The sequence below is a fragment of the Amphibalanus amphitrite genome, unplaced genomic scaffold (assembly GCF_019059575.1).
Source record: "Amphibalanus amphitrite isolate SeventyFive unplaced genomic scaffold, NRLGWU_Aamphi_draft 000124F_arrow, whole genome shotgun sequence".
Taxonomy (NCBI): Eukaryota; Metazoa; Arthropoda; class Thecostraca; order Balanomorpha; family Balanidae; genus Amphibalanus; species Amphibalanus amphitrite.
In genome coordinates, this window is record NW_024881619.1 from 805,745 (window position 1) to 832,653 (window position 26,909).

At 52.9% G+C, this 26,909-nt stretch overlaps 2 protein-coding genes across 2 annotated transcripts; both read left to right on the forward strand.

Annotated features, from left to right (window-relative positions):
* The first annotated feature begins 591 nt into the window (after positions 1 to 591).
* LOC122381642 lies at positions 592 to 26,418 on the forward strand. The gene is made up of 11 exons (XM_043366054.1): positions 592 to 882; positions 14,945 to 15,077; positions 18,346 to 18,408; positions 18,969 to 19,523; positions 19,844 to 19,948; positions 20,099 to 20,986; positions 21,311 to 21,682; positions 22,051 to 22,129; positions 22,373 to 22,881; positions 23,301 to 23,897; positions 24,303 to 26,418. The coding sequence occupies exons 1-11, from the start codon at positions 857 to 859 to the stop codon at positions 24,420 to 24,422; spliced, it is 3,447 nt and encodes a 1,148-aa protein (XP_043221989.1). The 5' UTR covers positions 592 to 856; the 3' UTR covers positions 24,423 to 26,418.
* Positions 4,577 to 7,055, forward strand: LOC122381643 (GTP cyclohydrolase 1-like). The gene has a single exon (XM_043366055.1). It carries the CDS (start codon positions 4,844 to 4,846, stop codon positions 5,627 to 5,629), a length of 786 nt encoding a protein of 261 aa, XP_043221990.1. The 5' UTR covers positions 4,577 to 4,843; the 3' UTR covers positions 5,630 to 7,055.
* Positions 26,419 to 26,909: the final 491 nt, after the last annotated feature.

Here is a 26,909-nt window from a genome sequence, read left to right on the forward strand (position 1 = left end):
TTGAAAAGTTCGAGTTGAGATGATACGATGCGAGATTCACTTATCAATTAGCCTCCACTTTTACTGCGACTTTGCCACGCGGACCTTCAACCGTTCATGCATTATGGTAAATGAAATTTAATGGAAGCTTTTCGAATGGAAGGATTCGGTTTGCGTAGCATGAAGTATTATTGGTTCTTTAATTCCACAACATCAACATTACCCTATACCACCATTATCAATATCAGCCATTTCCCGGTCATGACAGTCGAAACCAGCAATTGAGTAATTCAGTTCTGGTATTTCATTCTTTTAAGCTGTGAACGCTGTTAAAAGGCGAGTTACGGAGCTACAAGGAATAGAAAACAAAAAGTTTCCCTTGGCGGGAATCGGAAATTTGTAAGGATGTTAGATTTGCGTACCCGCTCCAATGAAAGAGCCGGCAGCTCTAATTTGGTGGACGCAGCAGCTAAATTATTCAGCGGAAAACCACTGCGAACAGCTGACTACTGTCGCCATGATCGTCGCTTCACAACAAACACAAAGGCCAAGACAAAGGCCACAATCCGATGAGTCACGAGGACAACGGCGTAGCAGGCTGGAGGCGTTGGGGAAAAGTTCGAGTTGTGGTGGGATTGGGTGGGATTTTATTTGCAAAGTAAATAGTGATCACTTTTAGTTTCTTCACGGCGGTGCAGGGCTAGCTCAAGTTATGTTGCGACTTACGGCTCTGCTCTGACAGCCTCTGACAGCAACGACAGAAGGTTGAAGGCCAACACACGAATCGAAGATATGTTTGGTTTATAATTTCCGTGCTTGCTGTTCACTTTCTTGAAACTGAGCTGCCTTTTGCCAGAAAATTGGATATTTTATCTTGATGAATTCCAGTGACACCTATTCAAGGTAAGTCAAAGCCTAATTAAAAACCAGTCAAAGTCTTTCTTCATTTCAATCGATATGATTGTTAATAGTTGAATTTAAAAATGCATTTCAGGTATTAAATCTTCCATTTTCGATCTTTTAAGTTTAAATGTTTTTTCACACACCTTGTCCTTAGGGCTGTTTACGGGTACTGTGTGCGGTTGGACTGTACACAGCCTTCAAGCTCCGCCCACTGTGTCCCTACGTCGGTCTTCTGTGGCCGCTGTGGCCGGTCCCAACCGGCCACCGCACGCAGCCGTGATGTCAGAACTGCCTACCCCAAGCCTGCAGCACACACCGCACTCAGCAGTTTGTGGTGCCAGTGAACACCACTCTTATTCAAACTCAAGAGCTGAGGAAGCAGTGGCCAAGGCACTGATTGGTTGTGGCTTATTGTCGAATGTCAGCGCTCCAATCCTGCTGACTTGCTTATGTTTCTCGGATTTTCATTTCAAGTTGAGGCTCACGTAGATGTGGGCATGCTGAAGGCTATATAAATTATAAACTGGCATGCTGTTCTCCAATGACAGAAGGGATATGACATTGGGCTACACATGGCTGAACCGGAAGCATACTGATAAACAATGAACTAATAGTGCGCGCGCACTTGCGCAGGTGCTTTGACCATCATTTGCTAATTTGAGTAATTTGAAATACTTTGCTTGACAGAACTGCTATTCTGATCTTTCTTATCATCCCTAGTGTTGGGCATCAGCTAGGTTGACAAAGTATTATATGAATGGTAAATAATGACAGAAAGTTGCTGGCAGCAACCTATGGTCAAGGGAAGTTGTTGCAAATTAGTGGATCAAGCCATTTGTGAGAAGGTAATGGATTCATATTTGGTACCTTCTGTGGAAATGAAATGCAGTAAACATGAGCTTTAAATGCACAACTGCAAAACAGGATCCAGGCAGAGCATGAGCATTGAGCAAGTTGGAGGAGCTTGTTTCACTGTCCAAGGCTTGCTGATTAGAGTGTGATTATCCCCACAAGACATGATCATAAATATGCACCCGCCAGTTTCAAGAATAGCAGCTGGATACAAGGGCACATAGCTGGACATTGGTGATATGGATTATTTTGTGCCAAGCCTAGCAACCTTGTTATGTGCTGGGCTATGAATGGCAGTCCAGGACATGACTCCATGCTTCCAGTTGCAGTTTTCTGAATGTGGAAAGTGATTTTCATCCATCTTTATCTTCTTCATCTGATATAGTTGACAGTGTGTTTTGATAATTGTTATATGCTTATTGATTATGTATGGCAAGTTTATGGCCTTTGATTTTCCTAGGCATTTTATTTCTTGATAATTTTCAGAAAATGGCTACACTGTTGTAGTCTGTCACCATAAAACAATACCATGCAAGATCAGGATGAAATGCACCCACCCAATGAATGAATGGTGCAAGAAGTTGTGCATGGCTCTCAGACTCCTTTCAATTCTGAATTTTAAATCATGCTTTCACCTGATTCATGTTGGATATTGTGTGCATTTGAGGAAGAGCCTGGAGATCTGAACCTAAAGCAGTGTCACTTGATGGGACTGAAAGTGCTCCCAGGTCAGCCACTGTGGCATACTTTTAGGGCATTAATATTAATGCCTTACATTGTGCATAAGTAGGCACTGTAGTGCATGGTAATGCATTGGGCACCTCTCCACCAAACTATGCATTCATTTAGCACCCAGCTATGCTGATAGTGCTGGTATTGATAACACTATCTGCTATCAGCATCCTGTGGCGTCATTGCTTGTCAGGTGCTGTTACACCTATGCCCAAGGCTGTATGACCGCAGTGGCCACCTAGTTTGTCTACATCTGATCCCAATCAATGGCACTAGTTTTCGATTTTGGATTCGTGGCACTAGTGCGTGCAACAATGACGATTAGCATGAACCTCAGTAGCCGGGCGGCGGACGGTCAGCAGGACTAGTTATCTCACATTACCCCAAACTCCGTATCCAGGGCTGGCCGCCGTTGCTACCGCCATCTGCGGGCCGGTCGGCACCTGGTGCCTCCGTCTGGTGCGGTGTTGGGGCCACTGACGGCAGGATGGTGGTTAACCGCAGGTTGTTTGAAATAGACTTCCACTATTCGTTAGAATTGTGTTTTTCTATTTAAACACAACCGGATATCTCGCTGATGGGGGTGACACTGGCATGCTGCCAACCGAATGGTCCTGGCCAGTGGAAAGCTCTCACCCTCAGACTGTTGGGCACAAAGCCGTGCCAGGGCTAGTCCAGCTGGGACGGGCCTGGCGGGACGGTCGTTGTCAGTGAACGAGTCGGCGAGTTTCGTAGAGCTGCCACTTGTCACCTCACAACCGTGTCAGAGATCGGGGCTGTCCAGTCCAGACGACTCGGACAGTCCTCCGACCTTCGCAGGCCTTTCCGGGTGACGTGAGCTATCGAGGCTGGTCGGTCCGACTAAATCAGACTGGAAAAGGATGGATTACGTTAGCGCCGGCCAGTAAGTAGCGAGTCGGGATGCTTGTTCCCGACAGTGTTGTAGTGAATTCACAATTGGATACGAATTGCGATACCCCTGACTCTACCGGATTTAGATTGAGTGTCAAAAAAGCAGCAAGCTCCCTCAAATGAGGTCTTATCACACATGTGTTGGAAAACATTACCGACTTTCACAATATCGTTTTGCGTTGCGACCCCTCCTCATATTGCCTGTGCTCAGTGAACCGTGACCGATATCCGACCTCTCCTTTCCCTCTCCGGGGGGGGGGGGCCTCCCTAACCTCTCCCCCCGGGGGGGGGGGGGTTAGGGAGTCATTGTGACGCTGGGGGTCATTGTGTCCCGCCGCCGCCACACCGCCTAATGGTGCGTCTCGCCATCGGCAGCGACCATTGAGGAGGCCATCCGGTCCGGCGCTGTCACCGTTACCGATCGGCCTCCCTAAGTACCCGGCGTGAGGGGGCGCCATCGGACGGTCACGTGGTCGGCATATGTTGCGGTGCCCGAACTGGTAGCCGGATCACGTGAGCGGGCGGCGGGGTAACGTGACGGGCCGACACGGGCAGCGAAATGGCCCGAATGGAAATTCAATGGAGCCGGCTGGAAGGCGTGGATTCGTGGCTGACGTGGCTATTGGGTGGCGATGCAAATGACGTTACCCGCGACATTAGCGTGGGCTGGAATTGCAGACTAGCGTGGCCAATCGCATTTGTTAAGTCAAGCGCAACTAATCCAGAGAATTTCGGAGAGAACTCAAGAGTTGGATGAATTTTGGAGGGTTAGATGAAGGGGACGTATTGCGCTGATCTAAGTGGTGGTGGCGTTTTCACGCCCTTTCCCTACGGTTTTTCACGAATGCAAAAACGGCGGCGCTGTTTTTGCGAATATGTATCTCAAAAACCATTTAGACGTCACGTCCAATCAAATCCAAAGGCGTCTAGAAAACATGTACTCGGTACGTACTATAATCCGCTTAGCTCAGCAGTCTTCCGTTTATGAACAATGACACAGTTCTTTGGAGCCTGTCACGAACTTGGCCGCTGACATTGACATGTGCCAGAGCCGTCTGCGTGCTGTCGTCGTGTGAGGCGGATCGGTCCGCCGCAGTCCGGTCCCTCTCCGGCTGGACAGGGGCGCGGGCTTTTCCCAGGCGCCGCACCGCCGCCGGAGGCAGCGGCCGCCGCCCGGCCCGGTCGGCGCAACAGTCTCGGCACGCCGTCGGCAGTGGCTGGTCGGTCGATACGTCAGTGGGAGGCGCGCGGCCGGTCGGAGCACACCTCTCGCGCCAGTCGCTGCCGCCTGCTCCAGCAGTCGCGCCAGACGTCCGAGGTCACAGCAGCCAGACCGCCTGGGCTCTGTTTAATCTGTGGCGTTGTTTATCGGGAATTGTCTGGCGCACAGAGCTGACCTCTGTGGCCCAGTGTTACGCGCGTGGTGTGATCAGTGAGAGAAGCTAGTGTCTAACTCGGTGCAGCCATGAACGGAGATCGTCCCGAGGGCACCAACGGCCGCCACAAGAGCGGTGATGCCACCAACGGCCACCACAAGAGCGGCGACGCCACCAACGGCCGTCACAAGAGCGTCGACGGCGAGGACGGCGAGCAGGAGGTGATGGGCCCGCTGGTGCGGCGGCGCAGCTCGCTGGCGCACGCCAAGTGCATGTTCCACAACGACCTGGAGCTGGACCACCGTCCGACGGCCAAGGACAAGCTGGTGGGCAGGATGGCCGACAGCTACCGGGACCTGCTCACCTCGCTCGGTGAGGACGTCAACCGCGACGGCCTGCTCAAGACGCCCGAGCGGGCCGCCAAGGCGCTGCTCTACTTCACCAAGGGCTACGACCAGACCATCCAGGAGGTGCTCAACGAGGCCGTCTTCAACGAGGAGCACGACGAGATGGTGATCGTCAAGGAGATCGAGATGTTCTCCATGTGCGAGCACCACCTGGTGCCGTTCATGGGCAAGGTGTCGGTGGCCTACCTGCCACGCGGCCTGGTGCTCGGCCTCAGCAAGGTGGCGCGTATCGTGGAAATCTACAGCCGCCGCCTGCAGGTCCAGGAGCGGCTCACCAAGCAGATCGCGCACGCGCTCATCGAGGCCATCAACCCGAGCGGCGTGGCCGTCACCATCGAGGCCACGCACATGTGCATGGTGATGCGCGGCGTGCAGAAGATTAACGCCAAAACGGTGACCAGCTGCATGCTGGGCGTGTTCCGCGACGACCCCAAGACGCGCGAGGAGTACCTGGCACTGATGCGATAGGCGCCGGCCGGGGAGACGGTCAGAGAGGACGTGGCGGCGGAAGTCGGGGGGAGGGCAGTGGAAGATGAAGTGGGAGGAGAGGGATCGGGCGATAGTGGATCGCACACCGCTTGAGGGTGGAGAAGGTGATCCTGAAGATTAACAAAGGAAGATATTTGTTATTCAAAGGCGTAAGGAAATAATAAGATCTTAAGCTATGAAAGAATACGTCAGAAATATAACCAAACTTTGAACACAAACCTGAACTTCGGTACCTACCTAGCACATTATTCTGTGTAATATGAAAGAACCAAGAAAGAACCGTGAGATACAAGAACATTTCCCAGGACCTTCTTGAATTAAAATGTGAAAGAGGCTGGGAAGGAAGGCAAGTGTGACAGTGAAGAGACTGTCGGTGTTGGGAAGGCACTGTTCATTCACGAACAGATTTCTCTCGGCTGTCTCCCTGGCCCGCTATGTTTGTCAAACCTTTTTGTTGGCTTGACGGCGTGTGGATGGATTAGCGTTCATAGCAGGTAATTGATATGCAAATATTTCCATTTATCACCAACTTTTGATCTTATTTATTTTACGTTAACTTGATGTCATTGGTCGGGTCAGAATATCCGGATATGATTCTCTTTTCCAGCGTCCGTCGATGTATTTTCCGAGTCAACGAAAATCTGACTGTGTCGTCAGATCGAGTCCCATGACCAATGGGGTCAAAACACTCTGAAGTGAGTGGTTACCTGACCAGGGATGACTGCGGATGGTCAAAGCTGGCCAGCCCCCCCCCCCCCCCCCAACGTGCGTTACCGTCATATATGCAGTGTGCTGTGTCGGGCTGGAGGCCCGCATTTGTTTGTGCTTTGTTAGGGTGGCGGGTGATATTTAAGCAGTGAGCTCTTATAGTGCAATCCAATTTTTGGATCTCCTACGGTGACCGTACCTATGCAGTGTTCTCCGCAGATGTGTTAATATTCTAGTCCTTTACGTCTCTGGTACCCTTTTCCCGGTTTTTTAACATTTTAGATGTTTCTTCTGTTCTTTTCGCCAAACATGGTTTTTACTCGCTGACGCGTAAAGCCCCGTTTCACAATGGGCCCCGCCGTTGATTGATGTAAGTGGTGTGTCGTCTCTCGTTGTGCTGCGCTCCGCCGTCGCTGTTGCTGCCGCTGCTGTGGAGAGACCAGCACAGGACCACCTGCGGAGCGGCGGGGGCGGCGGCCCATGTGCCAAATGTAACCGTCTGTGACGAGCCGGGACCAAGTAACTGTATCGGGACCAACTGCGCGCGCTGTCGTGTGTCGATGTGTGTGTCTGTCGGCGCCGTGAGCGCTGCCGACGGCACGCTGTTGTGATCTGTAGTAGTCGGACCGGCCAAACGCGGTCGGCCGGCCCCAGTCGGTGTCGCAAAGCTCTCTGAGAAATAAACCACCCAAAGGTGTGACAGACTGTTTGATGGGAGAAGCGAGTTTGAGCTGATACGCACCTTTTATATGGCCATGTGCTGTCCGACCCGGATACCCAAACTTTGATCCTTATGATCGTAATGTTTATTTTTGCAAACATCGTGCGAACTTATTAGTTCCGAGCATCAATGCGCTCATTTGTGTGCTGTTTTATGTGTAACTTGGAACGGCGTTTTGAGTTTTACATCCTGAAGCTGGGTGAAGCGGTAGTCTGAGCGGATGAATTTTCTGGAAGCCGAGAAGCTCCTACCCGACGACTTGCGAGGATAAACATACTTTGGGATGCAAAGGACACAAGCCCCGAAATTATAGCGCTGGTTCATTCAGTATTCCCATATCCTTTGGGGAGCCAGCATGGTGTACAGGTTCTGAAAGGAGGTTATGGTGGCTGGTTACCTCCTGTGTGCTCCCACAGGCAGCTGCTGGATAATCGGGCTCTGCTCTCGAGCTGTGTTCACCAATTTGCCTACGCGGGTCGGCAGGGCGTTGTCGTCTGCCTGGGACGGATGAGATTGCTTCCCTCGGCAAGCTAGGAACGCCGCTCCAGCGGGGGGCGAGTTCGCAGGAGCTCCTGCAGGGGAGATTGATCGAGTTCGATCGGTGGCAGGCGCGCCGACGATATTATTGGCTTCGTGAGAGGCTCTGGAGGGTGTTCGTCTTTTGGTGAAATCCTCCTCTAGAAAGACTCGAGAATTTCTTGCGGCGTTAGCCCATCGCCTGCAGAGCAGGGCTGCGGAGTCGATGGATTTTCGGCGACTCTGACTCCGACTCCGACTCCGGCTTTCAAAAACCAGCTCCGACTCCGACTCCGACTCCGGGCAGAATTGTCGACTCCGACCGACTCCAACTCCTGACTCCGACTCCGCAGACCTAGCAGGGCTGCGGAGTCGACAGATTTTCGGTGACTCCGACTCCGACTCCGGCTCGGGTTTCTAAAATCGACTCCGACTCCGACTCCGACTCCGGTCACAACTGTCGACTCCGACCGACTCCGACTCCGACTCCGACTCCGACTCCGCAGCCCTGCTGCAGAGAATCATCTCGAGCCTTCTCTTCGCTATGGTTCTGCACAGCAGTTTCATAATCGATTGGCATTTACTATTTTTCATTCTGAACTGCAATTTTCTTGGTGTCGGCACAGCTCGCTGGATCTGACGGCTGTAATATCAGTCATGGCCCCATCGCTCACCAGCCGACAGTCGCTACTCGCTTGGTTTGCTACATTTGAACAAAGTGACCCAGCGGGTCGATCAACCTGTGCACCAAGAAAGAACGAAATGGGAGTGGCTGACCCAAGGTCCTGCTTTGGCATTTACCTTGTGCCGTGGTCCACTTTCGGTCGATTAACTTTTCCGCTGTTCACTCAGCCAATAAACTTTAATGAGCAAAACATTTTCGACGCGAAAGAAGCGGTGAATGCTGACCAATAACCTGTTGATATTTTCAGCGGGCTCGTGGCGGCTTAGGATGTCTTGCGCTGCAACGTTGAAGGACGGAGGATAATCAGGTGGTGATTGGTACCGTAAACCGGGGTGAGTTGATATGGATTTTGAGGTTATTCTAGATTTCTTTAAAAGCCACATTCATTTACGGAATTCTTTTTGTGCCAGTTTCATGGCACATGCCTTGGGGAGGCAATCAGCAAAAATGAATAAAAAAATGTATATATTAAGCCCCTTTTTAAAACGCCAAAGTTCATATCAACTCACCACCCCCCAGGGGGTGAGTTGATATGATTTTGGAGTTTTCAAAATTTCTCGGCTAAAGAAGCTCAGAGGTGAGTTGATAAAATGCCAGTGTTTAAAAAAAAGATTAGAGAACACATCCTGAAAGAAACCATAAGAAAAATGATAGTAGTTTGGCAGCAGACCTCACATTCATGAAAACGCAATCATGTCCAACACAGCGCTATCAAAGTGGCTTGATTTTAGCAGCATCATTTTTTCGCTTTATGATACTTCGTTTTACTTAGAACATTCTAAACTTGGCTAGTCACGTGTCCTCAAGCCAACGGTATCAAAACTGGCAGTATATTTTGGAATTACAAGTGTATTTTCTTGTAATTAAAACACATTGTCAGTTGCGGGTCAAGGTTGATATGCCTCTGACAGATATAATGGATTGAAATGAAAGAATACATATACTTCTGAGCTTTTGTGGACTGGTAGTCAACACAATATTTATGAAGTGAAGTGAAGCGAATCTAATTCGGACTGTATTCTATCAGGTGAAATAAGCGACATAAAACAGAATTCGGCATCAAAAGCCAAAATTAACCCTCGCACTTATAGGCGGGCGAACGGACCACCTCGGCTTTTCGCACATAACTCGCGCAAAAAGCGGCCGATCGCGACGAAACTTTCAGTGCCTTTCGAGTTTATCAATTTTACACATGTTCTAAAGATTTCATGACCCTGACTCAAATGGTTTTTGACTTGTGACCTGATTCTCGAGACCATGCTTGGCCGGAATCGCGATTTGGCGTAGTCGGCTCACATTATCCGCGCATTTCCAGTCTTTTTGTGATTGTAACGTCCAAACATGTAAATGATGTTGGTCCCATGCAGTATTGTGGGTGTCAACTGTCAAGGTCACCTGAAGGTCAGGTCAGGTCATTGACCTTTGGTGACCTCGGCTCACTTTTGGAGTTTTACATGTTTCTAGGGTAGTTTTTCGGGCCGATGTCGAATTTAACATGCATTTGATCATTTACGAAGTAATTTTAGTGCCTTCGTAACATGTTACGACACCGTCAGTGGTAGTTGACACTTGACACTCCCTATGGATAGCCGGCAGGACACCTACTGGTTGACCTGACCTGACCTGACCTGGCCTAAATGTACGAAGACACATGTGATCAAAACAAACATGACATTCGTGATCAGCAACAGCCAAAAAATAATAACCTCGCTTTACGAACTTCAAATAACCCCTTATTTTCCCGACTTCTGGGTAATTGACCTGGCCTGGAAGGTTAACCAATGACCTAGGACCTTAAAGTTAGTTATCATCGGCTTCCTCGCGTCTCGGGCAACACGCTCGTTTTTCTCCTCGAAGCTCTAGCTCCACCAGGGGCCAAACGACGATGGGATTCCAACGGACCCCCCCCCCCCCCCTATACGTTAAACGCTGGCAAAACACGAATACGGGCGAGGGCTAAAACACCAGTCAATTTCTTTATATTGTTTGTTCCATTTCATTTTGTCACTCATTCTCGGTTGGCAATTGCCAAACAGGAAAACTATCAGTTTCACGAGATCAGAATTCCCGCACTGTTAGCCATACAGAAACGACAGTTCTGTCATTTTCGAAACCACGAATAATTATAACATGTTTTTTTTTTTTAATCTGTATGTATATAGGTGTTCTATAGTGTTCCTTTGCAGCTTGTAGGGAGCCATCTTGAGACTTGGCAGGGAGTTGTGCTGTGCCTTTTGCATGTTAGGTATGTCCACAGAAAAAAAAAACTTTGGGGTCACTGATGTTAGTTGTCGGACCTTCGTCCCCGTCTTGAGTTGAGAATTGAGATGTTAGTTTCAAACGTTTGGGCCAGTTGGCCGTCGCTACTCGTCAGATGTTTTTTGACCCTCAGAAGGACCTGGATGTTGGTGGCGTTGCGCCGTACGCGTCCAACCGTTCGAAAGCTCTTGTAGTCAGCGGGAATCGAACTCGGGTTTCCCCGGTGATGGTCCACGGTTCTAGCCACTCCACTATCGAGGCAGATTTGACGATGGCCGGAGAAGTTACTTGCTGAAACTTTGTGAAACTAACATCTCAACTCAAGACGGGGACGAAAGTCCGACAACTAACAACAGTGATACTAACAGGCCTCGTCTCAAGCATTCAGAAAAAAAAACTAAAGCTTTTGGGGGTTGATGGAATGATGTGGGGAGAGAAAAGGAGAAGAGTTGGTCTAATTGACTTTGTCTTACTTGCAGACCCATATTTCATGCTAATTTGCATGCATACCAGCCTGGTATCAGCTTTTATCATGCATATCAACTCACCCCTTGATGGCATATCAACTCACCACCTGTCACTTTTCTTAAAGTTATAAAAAAGCGTTGTTATAGGTGAAACCCAAAACTACCTGGGATCAACAGTAAATTGATGGTAGTTTCTTTCCCAGTGCATGTTGTTCCATAAATATCCACCGTCTTTGCTGTAGGGTGGGGACTTTTCCTTAGTTTCAAAATTAGAAGAAAAAAAGGACTTTGAAAAAAGTAATGTGTTAAGAAGGCAATGCACCACATGCATGCCTTTCTCAGCTATATGCATCACTTATTGGTTGCTTCACTTCACAGAAAAATAAAACTAAAAATTGGTTTACAAATGGATGAGCAGCACACATTTTAACATTTTTCGAGCAATTTATATCAACTCACCACCCCATATCAACTCACCCCGGTTTACGGTACGGGACTTGTGGCTGCACATATTTATTATTTATATATATATTTTTTTGCATCACATCTCTACGTGTACTTTGACGAATCCATTAAGTCTGTGTGTTAGAGAGTTAAGCAATGAAACGCTCGGTGTTAATTTTTCGCTGTGATTATTATGTCAATCATGATTATGCTAATGCAAGAAGTTGACCTAAAAACGGTGTGTATGCATCGGACTAAATCAGACCTTAGCTCTCAGCCGTTGGTATCGAACCCTTACCCATATAAAACAAACTCCAAATATGCATCACATCTTTTATCCAGAAGATCCATCCATCCATCCATCCATCAATCCATCCAAATTCATCTATTCAGCCATGATCATCACCCATACTGGCAGTCACGTAACACATTAGCCTAAAACCTAAGGCCAACGACAGGCACCACTCGCCATATCTGCAAGCCCAGACCTAATATCAGGCCACAAACAACTGACCCGAATCAACCTGGAGCACCTCTCCCTGAGTGATTGTACAGCCATCACCTGTGTCTGGGCGCGCCCCCACAACCGCTGTTCTCGGCCGGGGTAACTGCCCCTCGACCGCTATAATCCGCGTGCTGAACTGATGGCCCCCGCAGCCGTTACCCTCGTTTCGTGATAGCCGCCCTGCACAGCTGCTCACCGTTATCTAACGGCTGTAGCGTGAGGCTTGAGCCAAGTCTGCGGCAGAGCATTGAATGCTCCGAAGTAATCAAATGCAGCCAACTAACAGATGAAAGGTTTCGCTTTTTTTCTCTTATTGACTTATAGTACATATCGACACCTTTTTGAACCCCACATTTGTTCTCCCGTGAAGTTCAGACAAGTTGTTTAGAAACCTTCAAAAAAGGTACAGTCACTCGATTTTTCTCAAGTTTGTCTGTCTTGGTAGATCAAGCAATGCCAGAGCAAGCTTACGAACACACAAATTTGATCAGGATCGGACGATTGAACACTTCTAAAAAGAGATCTTTCGTGCTTCCCGGAAATTCACCGGAGAACAGATGTGGGGTTTTAAAAAAAGTGTCGATATTTTCAGTGGACAGTTCTAGTAAATTGATGCTACTCTTAATTTAGTTATTCGTTTTGCAAACATCTTTAGAGATACCGCTTGATTAAATTGCATTTCTATTGATTTATGATTAAAGGTAACACAGCCCAGCGACGCAAACATTGTATGCCATCGCAGCCTTGCTATTAGTTAGTCTCTATTCTTATTGTTTCAGTGCCGACTCCAACATTCCTATAGATAGCTGATCCCACACAGCCCTCTCATACCCACATTCCCAATTTTAGACTCCTCTGATCAGCGCATCTAATCTCATTTCCGCTGCCCGAGCCTTCCTCCGACCCCGAGCCCTGCCTGCTCCAGTCCTGCCGACGGTGGGCGCCCCCCCCCCCCTCCGGTGATCCCGCGCGGGCGGTGGTGGCAGTATACCGGCCCGGTCGGCCCGCCGAGTCAATGCCGTCGTCGATCGACGACGCGCGCTCCGTCGCCACCGTCGGCGGTCCTGACCGAGTGTTTGGAGTGCCACTGGGTGTGGGTCAGCCGGGGCGCCAGTGGCCTTCAAAGGTCGCCCGAGGACTTCTGGTGTAGGTACCGAGGAATGACGTGATGGGGAGTGACGGCGGGGGCGTGTCTCTGGGGCCTGTGATCGATGAGGTCAGGTCAGATGATGGGGTGCAGAAATAGCAATGGATGGAACGCTGATCAAGCCATCGATCGAAGGTTTCAGTCCCACATCCCTGTCGGTCATGTGTTTTCGCTTTTTGTGCAGTGTTCTGCGAGACACTGACCCTTGCCTGAACAGGTCATTGTTACTTCTCAGTAACCGCCGGCCCACTAACAACTGGGTTATCGCCTCTAACCTGATAGTGGCCGCCTTCCACCAGTCTCAGCGTATGAGTGTTGGGGTTGTCGGAGCGACCGAGGCCTTGTGGGGCCATGGGCCGGGCGGCCGGCTGACGCTGTCTCGGGCTTGCACAACGCGCCCGCCTCTCCGCGGCGGGCGCGGGTGAGGAAATGCGGCCCCAGCGGTTGCGATAAGAATGAAACGTGATTTAGTTGCCTTGCTTTGAAACTTCTCTCATGAGAGCTTATTTTCATACATGTTCTTATGATGGCGTTATTTGAAGCGCAGCCCTGCGTTTTGATACAAAAAGTGTCTGTTTTGCCCGTTGCGGTTTTCAGTCCAGGCCGGGTGGCCGCCCTGAAGTGAACGCCGTCGACGGGCGCCGGTCTGCCGGCCTGGTTCGCTCATTGGGCCGGCGTTATGACGCGTTACGACACCGTGTGGGGTCAGGGCCGCTTTCGCGCGGTGTCGGCGGCCGGGGGCACTGACTGGCCGGCACCGGCCGCTCATTCCGACAGCCCTGCTCCACGGAACGGGCCGGCTCACCGCCGCCCGCTGGCCGTTATCTGTGACTGCTCACGCCGAGTGTAGGTGGCTGACGGTTCTCCCAGCCTCGGCTTCATCACGGTGCAAACTGCACCCCCGCACTGACGGTGTCCGTGACGCGAGTCAGTACCAGGGCCGCTGTCATATCCACCCACTGTCCTCTGAGCAGTCTACAGGGGAATGCCCTGCGGAATAGAGATGTCAGAGAGCCGGATGTGGTGGCCCACAATCTGTATAAACAATGAGCATAAGCGTCCGGGTGACCCGTCATCCTTCAACCCGCAGTTTATTATCATAACACATATATTTCCCGAGTCTGCGGGCGACTGACTTAGCTCCTATCTGACCTCGTGTGACTGGGCTTAGAGTTCATGCCGCGTATCTTGTTTGTCGCTCAAAGCTATCAGTAAACTGGCTCTCGCTGTGTTGAAACCCAACTTGTGCGCGTGACCATACACCGTTAAAAAGCACGGAACATGAGTTCAGACTTCAGGCTCTGGAGTGAGAGGAAAGTGGCCGCTCACACCTACACAATCAACAATTTGTGTTAATGCTGAAATTACACAACGTTACATAATGTTGCAGAGGTGTGCTACGTGTCTTATAGTTTGTCGACTGTTGTAGCCCAACAATATCACCAACAATATAAAATATGGCATCTTGGGTAGCTCACGTTAGCTAGGCGTAATAATGTCATAAGCCATGGCGGATTCATGGCTGGATTGCTGAAAAAATAAACACGTGAGCTGCTATAATTGAATCGTCTGACTGTGCTGGCTGGTTCTTCCCGGCTTATTGCGTCACCTGGCCACACAGTCGTCACCTGACTGATACGGTCGATAGCTGGCGGGGACGGACGAGCGCTCAGTTCTGCCCGCCGTCGAGTCCCCGCATCACCTTGCCTTCCCGTCCGGAGTCCAGTACCTGATTCCCAGTCCATCCGGAGTGCAGTCCTGCCTGATGGTTGTGCGTAGTGTGCCCCGCGTCCCCCCAGTCCCCTGTCCGTCTAGTCTGACACCTCGCCCGTGCCCCGGCAGCGCGATGGGGCCGCAGGAGGTGGTTTGGCTGCGCGTGCGGGGCCGTGACGGTGAGCGCCAGATCCGGAAGAAGCTGCGCGTCTCGCTGCGTCAACTGGCCACCTTGGACCTGGCGCAGTTCCGTCTGTTCCTGGTGAGTGGCCGGGCAGTCCGGGCGGGAGCGAGGAGGCCCTCGGCGGCGTGGCGGGCGGCCTAATTGGCGCACCAGGGTGTCTGTTTTAAGTCTGAAATGTAAACAAAGTCTCGTTTTTTTTTTTGTCCGGAGAATGGATGTGGGTAGCTTTAAGGGCGTGAGCGAGCTTCGAGCTACGCCAAAGTTCTGATCTTTTTATGGTGACATTTAGGTATGACATTTTTATGACGACTGATGACATTGATGACATTTTATGACGACTGATGACATTTATGAATGACAATGCCACGCTGGTTCCGGGAAAAGTGTTGTTTAGATGTTTTGGTCAGGGTGAAAACACACCGAGAATGATGTCAATGGAACGACTAGCATTGTTTCAGGAATGGGCATAACATGTCTTGGTAGCATGTCTTGTTTTTTTTTCTATAGTTTCTATTATGATTCAATATGTGGTTTTGTTGATGCATTTAGTTCTGGCAAAAAAAATGAAGCCATGGTGAAGCTAACCCCATCTCACTGGTAAAATTGAGAAGAACCTATCAGGTGGAACCGAATATGCTCATTTATCTCCAATGCTCCGACATGGTGCAAAGCGCCGCGTCCGAGCCCCGCAGTCCTGGGCCTGTTGCGAGGCCTTCAATAGAGTTCTGGTCAGTGTGCTTAACATAACGCCATTCGGTCTCACTGCGGTCTGAGCACTAACGACATGGAGCCTCTAGTGGCGCTGGCGACGCGATGTGGGCTGGCTGGTGTTGGTCTTACATCAGTTATTACAACAGGGCTGCGAACCTTTGTAAATATTAGCAGGGCGACGTCATTTCCTCTGATTATTTGAACAGGCACTGCATATTTATTGGGGTCCAATGACCAAGATGACGAATTCGACCTCACACACATGACACACACACTCGCATCTGCACATGTTTTTCATTGTGACTTTCTGTGAAGTGTGAGCCAACGCTGCTGACGTGCGGGAACGGAGTAGTCAGACTTTTTCACCTTCATATCCTATCTATAGACTTCACTGGATTCCGCCGTTGACAAAAAAAAAAAAAACTGCGACGCTTTCCTACCCACAAAAATACATGCATCGTTGCTCCAAGATAGAAGGATGCTGTTGCATTTATGAATAAATTGCTTTGTGGTGGAATGGTGCCTAGGTGTGATCTTCTCTTCTTTTGTTACATATGCTTAGGAAAAGTTGTTTTTGTAGGCTATTTTTGGCAAACACACTAATATACTGGTATTTATTTATCGAAAATTGTCAGTCTATAAACAAATGTCGCATGTATGCATGCTCAGGATGGAATGGAAAGAGCAGATCGTCCCTATACCATTTCTTTGAATCAATTCAGCTAAATTAAAACCAGCTGCCCTCCCATTTTTGCATTGTCTTCTCGAACTGTCGGCTAGAGACAAGAACAGCTCAAGTACTGCTTTGCGAGGGCTGGAGGCTGATCCAGAGTGGTTGAAGGAGGTCGAGAGGGAAGGGAAGAGCCCGGGATGGATGGAAGGGCGGTCGGGTCGGGAGCGCAGGAGGGGACACCTGCCACCGGCCGCGCTTGCTGCGCCGGGGTCACGTTTCTAACAGTCTGAGCCAGCAGCAGCACGGGCTGAGTGTGCGGTGCGGCAGCCGCGGCAGAATTACTGGTGGGGGATCCCGCGCGACTCATTCGGTCACCATTGCTGCCCGACGCGGCCCGGCTTCATTACTGCTCGGCAATTTACCTTCTGTGGCTGGGAGAATAATGACCGATTCAGAGGCGCCAGGTGCCCTGATTTGTTCGTCCGTAGGTATAGTATATCAAATTATCCTAATTGTGTTGTGCAGGTGTCGTGTCTATTTCATTTATTATATCAAAATCTGTGTTACTGTTATATTCCGATTCAGTTGAGTTGAAGGATGAAATTTCAACCCAATTTGAGTTCTCGCTACCCTCAATGAGTAGTTTTACACAATTAATGCTTTTGCCTCACCCTGCGTCATAATTGGTGAGATTTTCATATGCCTAGAAATACCTTGGAGCACTGAGATTATGTTTAATATGCAAGGATTCTTCTAACTTTAAGCTGGCGAGCTGTCATATTAACGTAGCGGTGCTGCTGCTATTCAGATCAGGGCCACGGTTCTCCTAATATAACCAGATTGGCCTGTTATTGATGGTTCATTACCTACACGTGCTCATCGGGGTAGGCGAGAGCATTTGTGACCGTTACCGAACTGGACTACGGTCACTGGCCGGGTCGCTGTCTGCTTTCTTATCCGACATGCCTACCCTCATTGACCTGCGGACTGTGAACACACTGGATGTTATTTACGGACAATGACGTAGGCATAGTTGTGATTGAGTGTATGGCTATAATCTATTAGTTGGCTATAATGTTGGCATTTACGTATCAGATTGGTGAAATATTTGATCAAATATACCATTTTTGGCTGGTAGTGAAGGAATAAAAAATGTTTACTTGATTGACCATAGACCTTTGTAATCTGTATACCGGTATACAGACTACAGAGATCTATGGATTGACATGTGGACGTCGACATTTCCTGAACTCTGAAGCATCGCTGCATGCTGCTAATCAGCGAATGGTTTCGTTGCTACTACCGAGCATCATTTCCTCGTTTACTGCCCAAGCGATTACCGAAAAATCGAAATGCTTCCATGCGTTCGACCAGCATCATTCGAGCTGTCATCTTGAGCCACCTTTTCACGAAGCGCCCTGGCCTTCCTACCTTTGACGGACTTCTCCGATGTGCTCCCTTCACTGGTGCGCTGAGCTTTGTTCATTTGTTTCGCTACCGGCGGGCGGGATTCCCCGCTCGTTCCCCAGCCTGACTCATCCAATTTCACACTAAACAACCATTGGGTGGTGGGAAACCTGGACCGCTCACAGCAGGTCGGACCGTGACTACAGCAGTGACTGTGTGGCGATGGTGTAGCCGCAGTAGCGGTGTGGTGGAAGTGTAGCCGCGGTGGCTGTGTAGCGCTGGCAGTGTAGCCGCAGCGGCGGTGTAGCGGCAGTGTAGCCGCGGTGGCGGTCGTGTGTCGGTGTAGCCACGTCGGCGCCCGGTGACGCAGTTCTGGTGTCGGTGTGTGTCGACACCGCTGCGCCGCGCGCCGGTCGGTATCAGTGTCTGGTCACCCTCGGCCGGCCAGTGCGCGGGCTCCGCCGGCGGGTGAGCCTGTACCCACTGCCCCCGGGCCGTGCGCAGTGTGCGGCCGACCCGTGACAGTCACCCTCTCTCTGTGTCTGTGTGCTGCAGAAGGAGAAGTTGGAGTTGGAGCGGTCGCCGTCCGTGTCCTACAGCGACGACGAGGGAGATGAGGTGAGATCACCGTCCGGAGTGGTGCGCGGTCGGTCTGGGCCGGGACCGGCGGCCTTCCGGTGGGACGGGATTGTTATGACGCTCCATTTAAGGCCTTCCTCGGCTGCTGGATTTACTACTTTTTTTACATAATTTATGGTGATAAATTGAAATACTAGTTTCTCTCCACTTTGATTTCACATTAATCTTCGTAAACACATTGATGTCTACCATAATTGTGCACTAGCGCTTTGCGAACTCCATGACCTTCGTCCCCAACTATCAGTGCTGCGCACATGGCTCAGACCGTCACTATCGGGAATCGGCTGCCCACACGCCGCGGCCGCCACCAGATAGCGCGGTCGTCGGCAGGATGCCGAGTCACGGGCGTGGGGTGAATTGCTGATTGTTTCTCCAGCGCTGGAAAGCTTTACTCATCACTATCTATCATAATCCTAAGAAGAATCTGTTTCACAGCTGCCCAACACAAAGAGATTCCGTTCTGTTCTGTCAGATTACACTTAAGTATGGTCGTCTCCGCTGAGGTGTTCCCGCTCCGTCCCGCCCCGTGCCGTTTTTAGATCCCAGTGACGAGCGACAGTGAGCTGAACGTGATGGTCTACATGGCCGAGATGCTGGCGCGTCAGAGCTGCGCGCTGGAGGTGCGGTTGCGCGAGCGGACCACGCCGAACACCTCCTCGGGCGCCACCGGCAGCGGCGAGCCGTCGCTCACCTCTGCGCGCCAGCTGGCCAAGCGGGACGGACAGCGGGTGGGCAGTGCCGAGCGGGCGCAGCGGCGCCAGGAGCGGCGCCGCTGCGAGCTGCACGCGGCCCGAGAGCCGCGCCGGCCGCCGCAGCAGCTCGACGTGCGTCCGGTGCCAGCCGCGCCGGCCGACCCGCTCTGGGCGCGCGTGGACGCCTGGCAGCAGGCGTGTATGGCCGGCGGTACAGAGACGCCCGAGGACGGCTGGCGGCCGCCCCACCAGCAGCCGGAGGTGGCGCACCTGGAGCAGCCCAGTCGCGGACAGCCGCTGCCGCCGCCGCCGCCGGCCGGCCACCAGACGCTGCCGGCCACCGCGCACAAGCGGGAGAAGAGGCGCGACATCCCGCCCTGGTTCGCCAGCTTTATGGGACAGGTGGGCTGTGGTGTAGGATGGGATGGCTTCCACTCGTTGCTTTGTGAGCTGTAATACTTTTGTTGGGATAGTAGGCGTATTAGGTGTCGCTTTCTTACTCGCACATGACCCTGATGTGACATTTATGCCAGGCAAATCTGCTTGGAAGGTAATATCGAACTTGAGTAGCCGGCAAATATTTCATGACAGTGTATGTATGAAAAAAAAATATGCCATTGGAGTCCTTACAGCTCGGCACTGACATCATCAGCCCCTGTTCCGTACACCAGAGGGGTGTGAAGGTGCCCGTCTCTGACCCCGTCCCGGCTCCGTCCCCTCAGTTCCAGAAGGAGCTGGTCTCTGAGGTGGTGACGGCAGTGAAGTCGGAGCTGGCCAACGCTCCGGTCTGCCTGTGCGGGGCTCCGCGCGCCACAGACTCCGACCAGGTGGGTGTGCCGGAGATGATAGTGGGGAAGTGCTCGGTAGACAGAATCACAACATGACTTTGGCACAGTCGCACTGTGTGTTGGCTTGCTAAGACGTTGAATTAAGTTTCTTATTGTGTTCTATTTCTTACGCTAGCGTGTCCGTTTCAGGCGGCCGGCGGTGCCGAGCCAGAGGAGGAGCGGCCGCCGAGCTCGTCAGTCGCGGTCAGCTCGCTGACTCAGCCGGACGGACTGACCACTCCCAAGCGGCTGGCCGAGCCGCCCGTCTCCGACCCAATCTCCATACCGGGCAAAACGCGCGGCGTGCCGCCGGCGCCGGCCTCCTCCCCAGTCCCGGCTAAAGACGCGTCCACCGGTACAGCGGCGGTCCCCGCTGTGGAGAAGGCGGACACCGGGGTACAGACGACCCCTCCGGCGGTGCCTGCTGACGGTCCGGACTGGCTGCGGTCTCTGCTGAGCTCCTCTGAGTCGCCTGCCGCCGCTGCTGCCGCTGCTGATACTGCGCCGGTGGACCGATACGGCCTGTTCTCCGTGTCCGAGTCGTCCCCCGGCGGCGTGGGCGTGTCGTACGGCTCCGGCGGCTCGGTGGCCGGCGTACACAGCGGGGTGACCGTGTACAGCGCCGGCGGCCGCTCGGTGGAGACCACGGCGGCCACGGGCGGCGGGCGGCCCGCGCTGCTGCGCTCCGCCTACAGCGTGCCGGCCGGCCGGCCCCAGCCGCGGCCGCGCCGCCGCCCCACGGATGTAGATGAGGCCGACAGCTGCATGCTGGTGATGGTGGAACACTCGGCCGCCGAGCTGGAGCCGTTCTCGGGCGCGGCCGCCGCGCCGGACGACGTCCTGGCCGGACCTGAGACGGAGCAGAGCCGGCCGGAGGAGGCCTCCGCCGCCGCGCCCCAGCCGGAGGAGACGGTCCGGGAGGAGGGAGAGGGCCGGGAGGAGGAGGGAGAGGGCCAGGAGGTGCACCCGCCCGTCACTGTGGCCCAGTGGCTGGCCAGCGAGCCACCGACGCCGCCCGCCGCAACCGTCGGCGACCCGGTGAGTGCCTGCCGCCAGCAGTGGCACTGATGGCGACCTCAGTAAATGTGTGTGTTAGAGTTAAGACGCTTTTTTCGCTGGCTGATAGTGGTTTGTGGTGAGATCTCTCCTTCAATATCATGAAGTATCGCCTCCTAATTGTTTATCGACCATCGAGTCCGAACTTAAAAGGCTCTAGCAGATCCCACTATGTTAGATCCGGGGTTGATTCAAACACCATTCAGTCAATAAACGCATAATAAGTTTTGTGTCATACTTTACGAATTCATCTGAATCACCTTTTTCTATATTTCATATCATTAACACTTTTTGTGTTTTGCTCAGGAACTGGAGACGGTTGTTAAGCAGCCAGCATCGGCGCCGGAGCCACAGGAGCAGGAGGCACACACGGAGCAGCAGTCACAGCAGAGACAGCGGGAGCCCGCTCCGGTTCAGGAGCAGCCACGGGAGGCGGACCAGGAGCCGGAGCTGGAGGAGGGCTTCGTCACGGTGAACGGACGCCGGCTCAGTCTGTCCGAGGACGACTTCTCCGACATCGTCATCATCTCGTCTCCGGGCGGCTCGGAGCGCTTCGAGATGGTCGAGGAGGTGGCCGAGGAGCTGGAGGAGGCGCTGACGCAGCACCAGCGGCAGGTGCAGCAGCAGGAGCGACAGCAGCAACAGCAGCAGCAGCAGCAGGCTGAGCCGCCAGTGCAGGTCAGCGGGCAGACGTGACGGGAAGGGGTGGAACTGGGATTGGCCTTGTGAGATCAGACCTGTCTGGGCATGTTGCTGGGGGGTTACAAGATACTAGCTGATAATGATAAGATCAGACTGGTCAACCGTCTCAACGTAGGAATTTTATCAGCAGCATTTGTTAGTGTTCGATAACACTAGTTATACGGCATCGCACTTGGATAATGTTTCGCATGATTTACTTCTGAATTTGTTATTGATATTGAACACAATGATAACGTTGACAGCCAGAAAGAGCATTAATAACCCGACTTCCCGTGACAGACGACCTTCCAAGGAAATCTGTCCTCGCTGTCGTACCCAAGCTGACGGTATTGTCCATTTCCCAGGCCACGTCTGACGCCGCTGGTGACCCGATGATGGTCTCGGCCCTCTCGGACCGCTGGGTGGACGCCGCCGCCTCGCTCGGTGAGATGCCGGCAGCGACATTCAAGTGCTTCGTTCGTTTCTTGGTGAATTACTCTGTCCTTATTTCACCATAAATTCCGTTATATGTCATTCGTATATGGAATTGATATTTCATTAGCTTTGTATCTCCATACATTAATTTGCACCATTTTAGCAGCTGTTTGTAATTTGTATGCCATCCCCCGGCGCCATCGTTCCCGTCCCGCCCGGCTCCCTCTCAGTCCCGCCCCTCTCCCCGTGCAGAGGACTCGGGCAGTGCGGGCTCGCTGAGCGGCTGGGCGGCCAGCTCGGCCGGCTCAGAGCTGCTGCGCTCCACCTGCGAGAGCGCCCCGGCCGCCTGTCACATCGCCATCAGCTCCCCGCCGGCCGGTGCCGCCCAGACCACCGTCTCGCTGCCGGCCGGCGTCAAACTGTCGCCGGTGTCTGCCAGCGCGCGCCAGCCGCCCATCCCTGAGCAGCCGGCCGGCGGTGAGGCGGCGGGAAAGGAGACAGAACAGGAGACACAGGAGACGGAACAGGAGACGCAGCAGGAGACCCAGCAGGAGGCGGTACAGGAGACAGTACAGGAGACGGAGCCGCAGCAGCCGCCGAGTGTGGTCGGCGCCGAGTCGGCCGGCCTGGTGTCGCTCATGGACCCGCTGTCGGCACTGTCCGAGCCGCTGCTGCGCCGACTGGCCGAGAGTCTGCAGCTGGTGCCCGAGAGCCGCCAGATGCAGCTGGCGTCAGCACTGACCGGTCGACGCTTCGTCGAGGTGAGACACGGGGTGATGGGGAGGGACGCAGGGAGAGCGTGGCTGCTGCTGCGTGTCTGGATGGTACCTACTGTATCGTTTTTGAGACTAGGTATGTCTCACTTTATCGTTTGTTGGTGAATGGACATTATGCTGTGTTAAATTTGGGCAGCGCTTGTATGTAATGGCCGGGATCGAAGGGTGTGTATCTTCCACATGTTTTAGTTTTACCTCATGCGTGCATCGTCCATATACCTGGCATCAGCAATGGATGTCAACTATGCTCTTACTTTCGATCGGCTAACTTGTTTTCTTCCCGAGTACTACCCAACTTTCCGGCATCCATTCATCGCTGACTTCATAGCCGGGTTTGTATACGCGGACTTGTCACCCTCGCTCCATGTGTTCACTGGTCTGACCACTCCTCCGCCACCCCACAGGCGTTCTGGGCGAGCCTGGTCGAGTCGGCGGCGGCGGCCGGCCGCTCGCCGATGGAGGAGCTGCTGCACGACCAGGCGGCGCGGCCGGCCGGCGTCGGCGTCCTGGCTGACGCTCTCGACACCATGCTGCGCCACATCAAGGTGTCGGCCACCTCGAGCTCCCAGCTGGACGGGATGGGCGCGCAGGCGGTCAAACACGCGCTCTGCCTACTGCGGGACGCCATCCGGGCCGAGGAGAAGGCGGGCCTGGAGCCGGAGGTGGCTGCCGCCGCTGGACGAGTCTGGACGCCGCCGCGGATGGACGAACTGCGCCAAGAGCGGCAGCGGGAGGCGCCCCGGGAGGCGCCCCGGCAGCAGCAGCCGGAGCCGGAGCCGGCGCCCCGCCAGGAGCCGCTCTCTGGACAGCAGCGGTCGTCCGACGGGCGCCGGTCGTCGTCCGGCTCCCCCACGGGCCCGTCCTCCCCGGAGCCGGCGCTGGACGTGCCCACCTGGCTCTCCAGCCTGGTGGGCCTGCTACCGGAGCGAGTGCTGAACATGCTGACACAGGGCCACCGGCGCGGCGTCCGCGAGAGCACGCCCAGTGAGGTGGAGGCCCTGGTGAGTATCGACCCTCCTCGCGAGTGGAGCCTACCCACACTACGCATAACGTATCTGACTGCTTCTGCTGAAAGTGTCAAATAGCCGAAAGCAGTCAGAAAATATTTGCATTAATAGTTTTGAAGCCGTTGTAGACAGAATATTTCATTAATGAACTGCGGCTAACTGTAAATGGTATTGCAAGGTCACGCCGCCGCAATGCCACTGCCCGCCTGATACGTACCTTATCTGTGTCCTATCCGTACATATATCAGTGAGCCACTCGTTGACAAAAGGCCATCCTCTCTGGACGGTACGCAGCCTCTGACCGGCTGAATAACGCCGTGAATCAGATATCAGTGATTGAAGCCTGTTGACCCCTGACCGCCCGGGCGCCCGATAACCGGCTCCCTTGTCCGCCCCCAGGTGATCACTCGGCTGGTCGAGATGGGATTCTACGACCTCGACAGGATGCGCGAGCTGTTCGCGCAGCTCGGCGCCGACGTCGGCCTGATCGCGTCCCACCTGCTCGATGCCGAGGTGTAGCTCGACCGGGGGACCGTGGTAAACTTCAGCCAAGGTGGCACCAGCTGGAAGACGGTCGATTTGGGCGGGGAGCTTAGTCTAGAGGGTGACCCATTTGACGATAGGTGAAGCCACTACGGCTCAAAGGAATTCGCCTGAGGTTTAGTTTTTCTCTGCTAGCGTGGGTGTAGTGCTGTGTTGCCGCGCAGAGGTCTTATGCTAAGCGCCGCATTAGATGGCTTTCAATAATTCTGACCCGTGGACTTCAGTTCCTGTCTGAATGCGGGAATATTTTCGGCTGGCGAAAACGTCGGATCGGTGAAACATGGACCAGATAAGGCGCTGTGAGATCGGACCGAGCTGCGAGAACCAGAGAAGACGGGGCCGTCTGGCACGAATAGAGCCTCCGGCTGCTGCTCCAGAGACCGCTGCACGAACATCCTACACTGCTGGACAGAGCGGGAGAAGTGGTAACGACAGACGCGTCTGTAAGCTGGCTGTGAATTGCGGCACTAAAGGCAGGTGGTGAGGAACTGCTTGCTTGCAGGCGGGCTGAGGAGGCTCGCCATGGGATAGTTGACATCACCGGAATGCCGGGGGTGAGATTGACCTATGTGGAACACATCCACGGCTGGCGTCCTGCCCTCCCGGCTGAACAGATCTGCTGGCAGAGCTGGATTAAAGGGATAAAACCAGGAGGGACTGACAGGAAGACGGAATTATTGGCGACAAGTGGCTGGTAATCACCCGAAACATCGAGTAATGCGTGTTCAGTGGACAGCGCCGCCGACAGGACATTGAACGGGCGAGAGTTCACAAAGTCAGAGCAGCAGGCGGCGCGGTCTGCCGCGGCGGAGACACGAGTGAGATGTCGGACCGTCAGGACTGTTGATAAGGTGGTCAGAGGTGCCCAGAAACGCCTGGTTTGGTGTCGTTGGATTGGGACGTTTCTTTAGCTCAGTTGTGTCTTTTAAGCGATTTCGATTTCGAGCTGTAATCGATCCTGAGACGAATATTTTGTGGAAATTATCGAAGCGTCCACGATTTGAACGAGCGCTTTAATTTTAGAACTTAGAAGTGGGGCTGTGCTGTGGGGCGCCGGGTTGTGGAGTAATGTTTATTGTTTTGTTGTTGTAGTTCAGTCTGGTTTTAGACTTAATCCTTACATATGGGGCACTCTAACCGGTTGTTCGGTGTAATAACTGAGAGTGAAGAGCCTGGAAATATTTTCTTCTCAGCGTTTTTAACCACGCTTCCTAGCCTCGCTTCTCACCGTGCATAGATACAGTTGCATTTTAAATCACGGAATGATGTCACATTTACCTTGTGGTTCTGATAAGATGGTATATTTTGGCCTTTCATGGGAACTATACGAATCGAACTATTTTATCCTAGATACAGAGTGTTGCGTGGCGGCGACTCTCGCTGCACTTTACTCGCGGCGGGCGCACATGGCGTCTGTAGCTGTGCTAGCTGTATTTTTCAGTGGGTGTAGATGTCGCTGGTCTGCCCTCGTGGTAACCGCGGTACACCGGCCGGCGTGGGTGACCCGAGAGCCGCCCAGCTAACACCCCGGGCCGGCGTATGTCTGGTCTGCCAGTCGCCGTCAGTCGTGGCTCGGGCGAGAGGCAACGCTGGTTCATACAGCTGGTTTACTCCCAATACCGGAACACGAAACAAATTGACAGCACATCGCTCTCACTGATGTTTCCGTGATTTGACGTTATTATCCAGACAGACAAATCTCGTATATCTCAATTCTCAAACAAATCCTTTTAAAACTCAATGTTCTGGTATTCTGAATATGCCGGCTCTGTGCACTGGGGCTGCATCTCGCCCACTGTGGGCCAGTGACCGGGGCTGTGGGCCCGGTCCGGTCCGTGCCGGGAAGGGCCCTCGGGCCAGCGTACCGGTCAGCCCGGGAGCAGTGAGTCGGAGGCGCCCCGACGGAGCAGTCGGAGGCTGTCCTTCCCGCGCTCAGCCGCCTCTGTAGACCTCTGAATACAGCGCACGCTGACCAAACGGTGTTTGCGGGGACTGTGAGGGGGGTCAGAGCGTAGTTCGAATTGTGGTTGACCGGATACGTTCATGAAATGATATATGTCGAGCCTGACCCCAGTGAGCAGACTGCTGATGCTTGATAGTTACAACAGTGGGGTGGCATTTCCGCAAGCATAGACCCTCCGAATTGGCTGAAAGCCGCTGAATCGTCTTTTTATAACAGAGTTTTTCTTATGTTGAAGATTGTCGCATAGCAACATAATGAGTAACCTGTATGCTAATCACGCCTGATATAGTTACGTGTACACGTCCGCACTACTGGAGATTGCGGTACGAGTATTGAGACAAGACAGCTTTTAGACGGCGCCTCACTGCTGTTGATAACACTGTGCGCGCCTATCTGAGCAGTGACCCCGATAGCTAGGTTCAATTGGGCCTCCCCTAGTCTTAGTGCGGGGAATGGGAACGGTTTGGAATAGGCCTGGGCTTGATGTACTGAAAATTGAA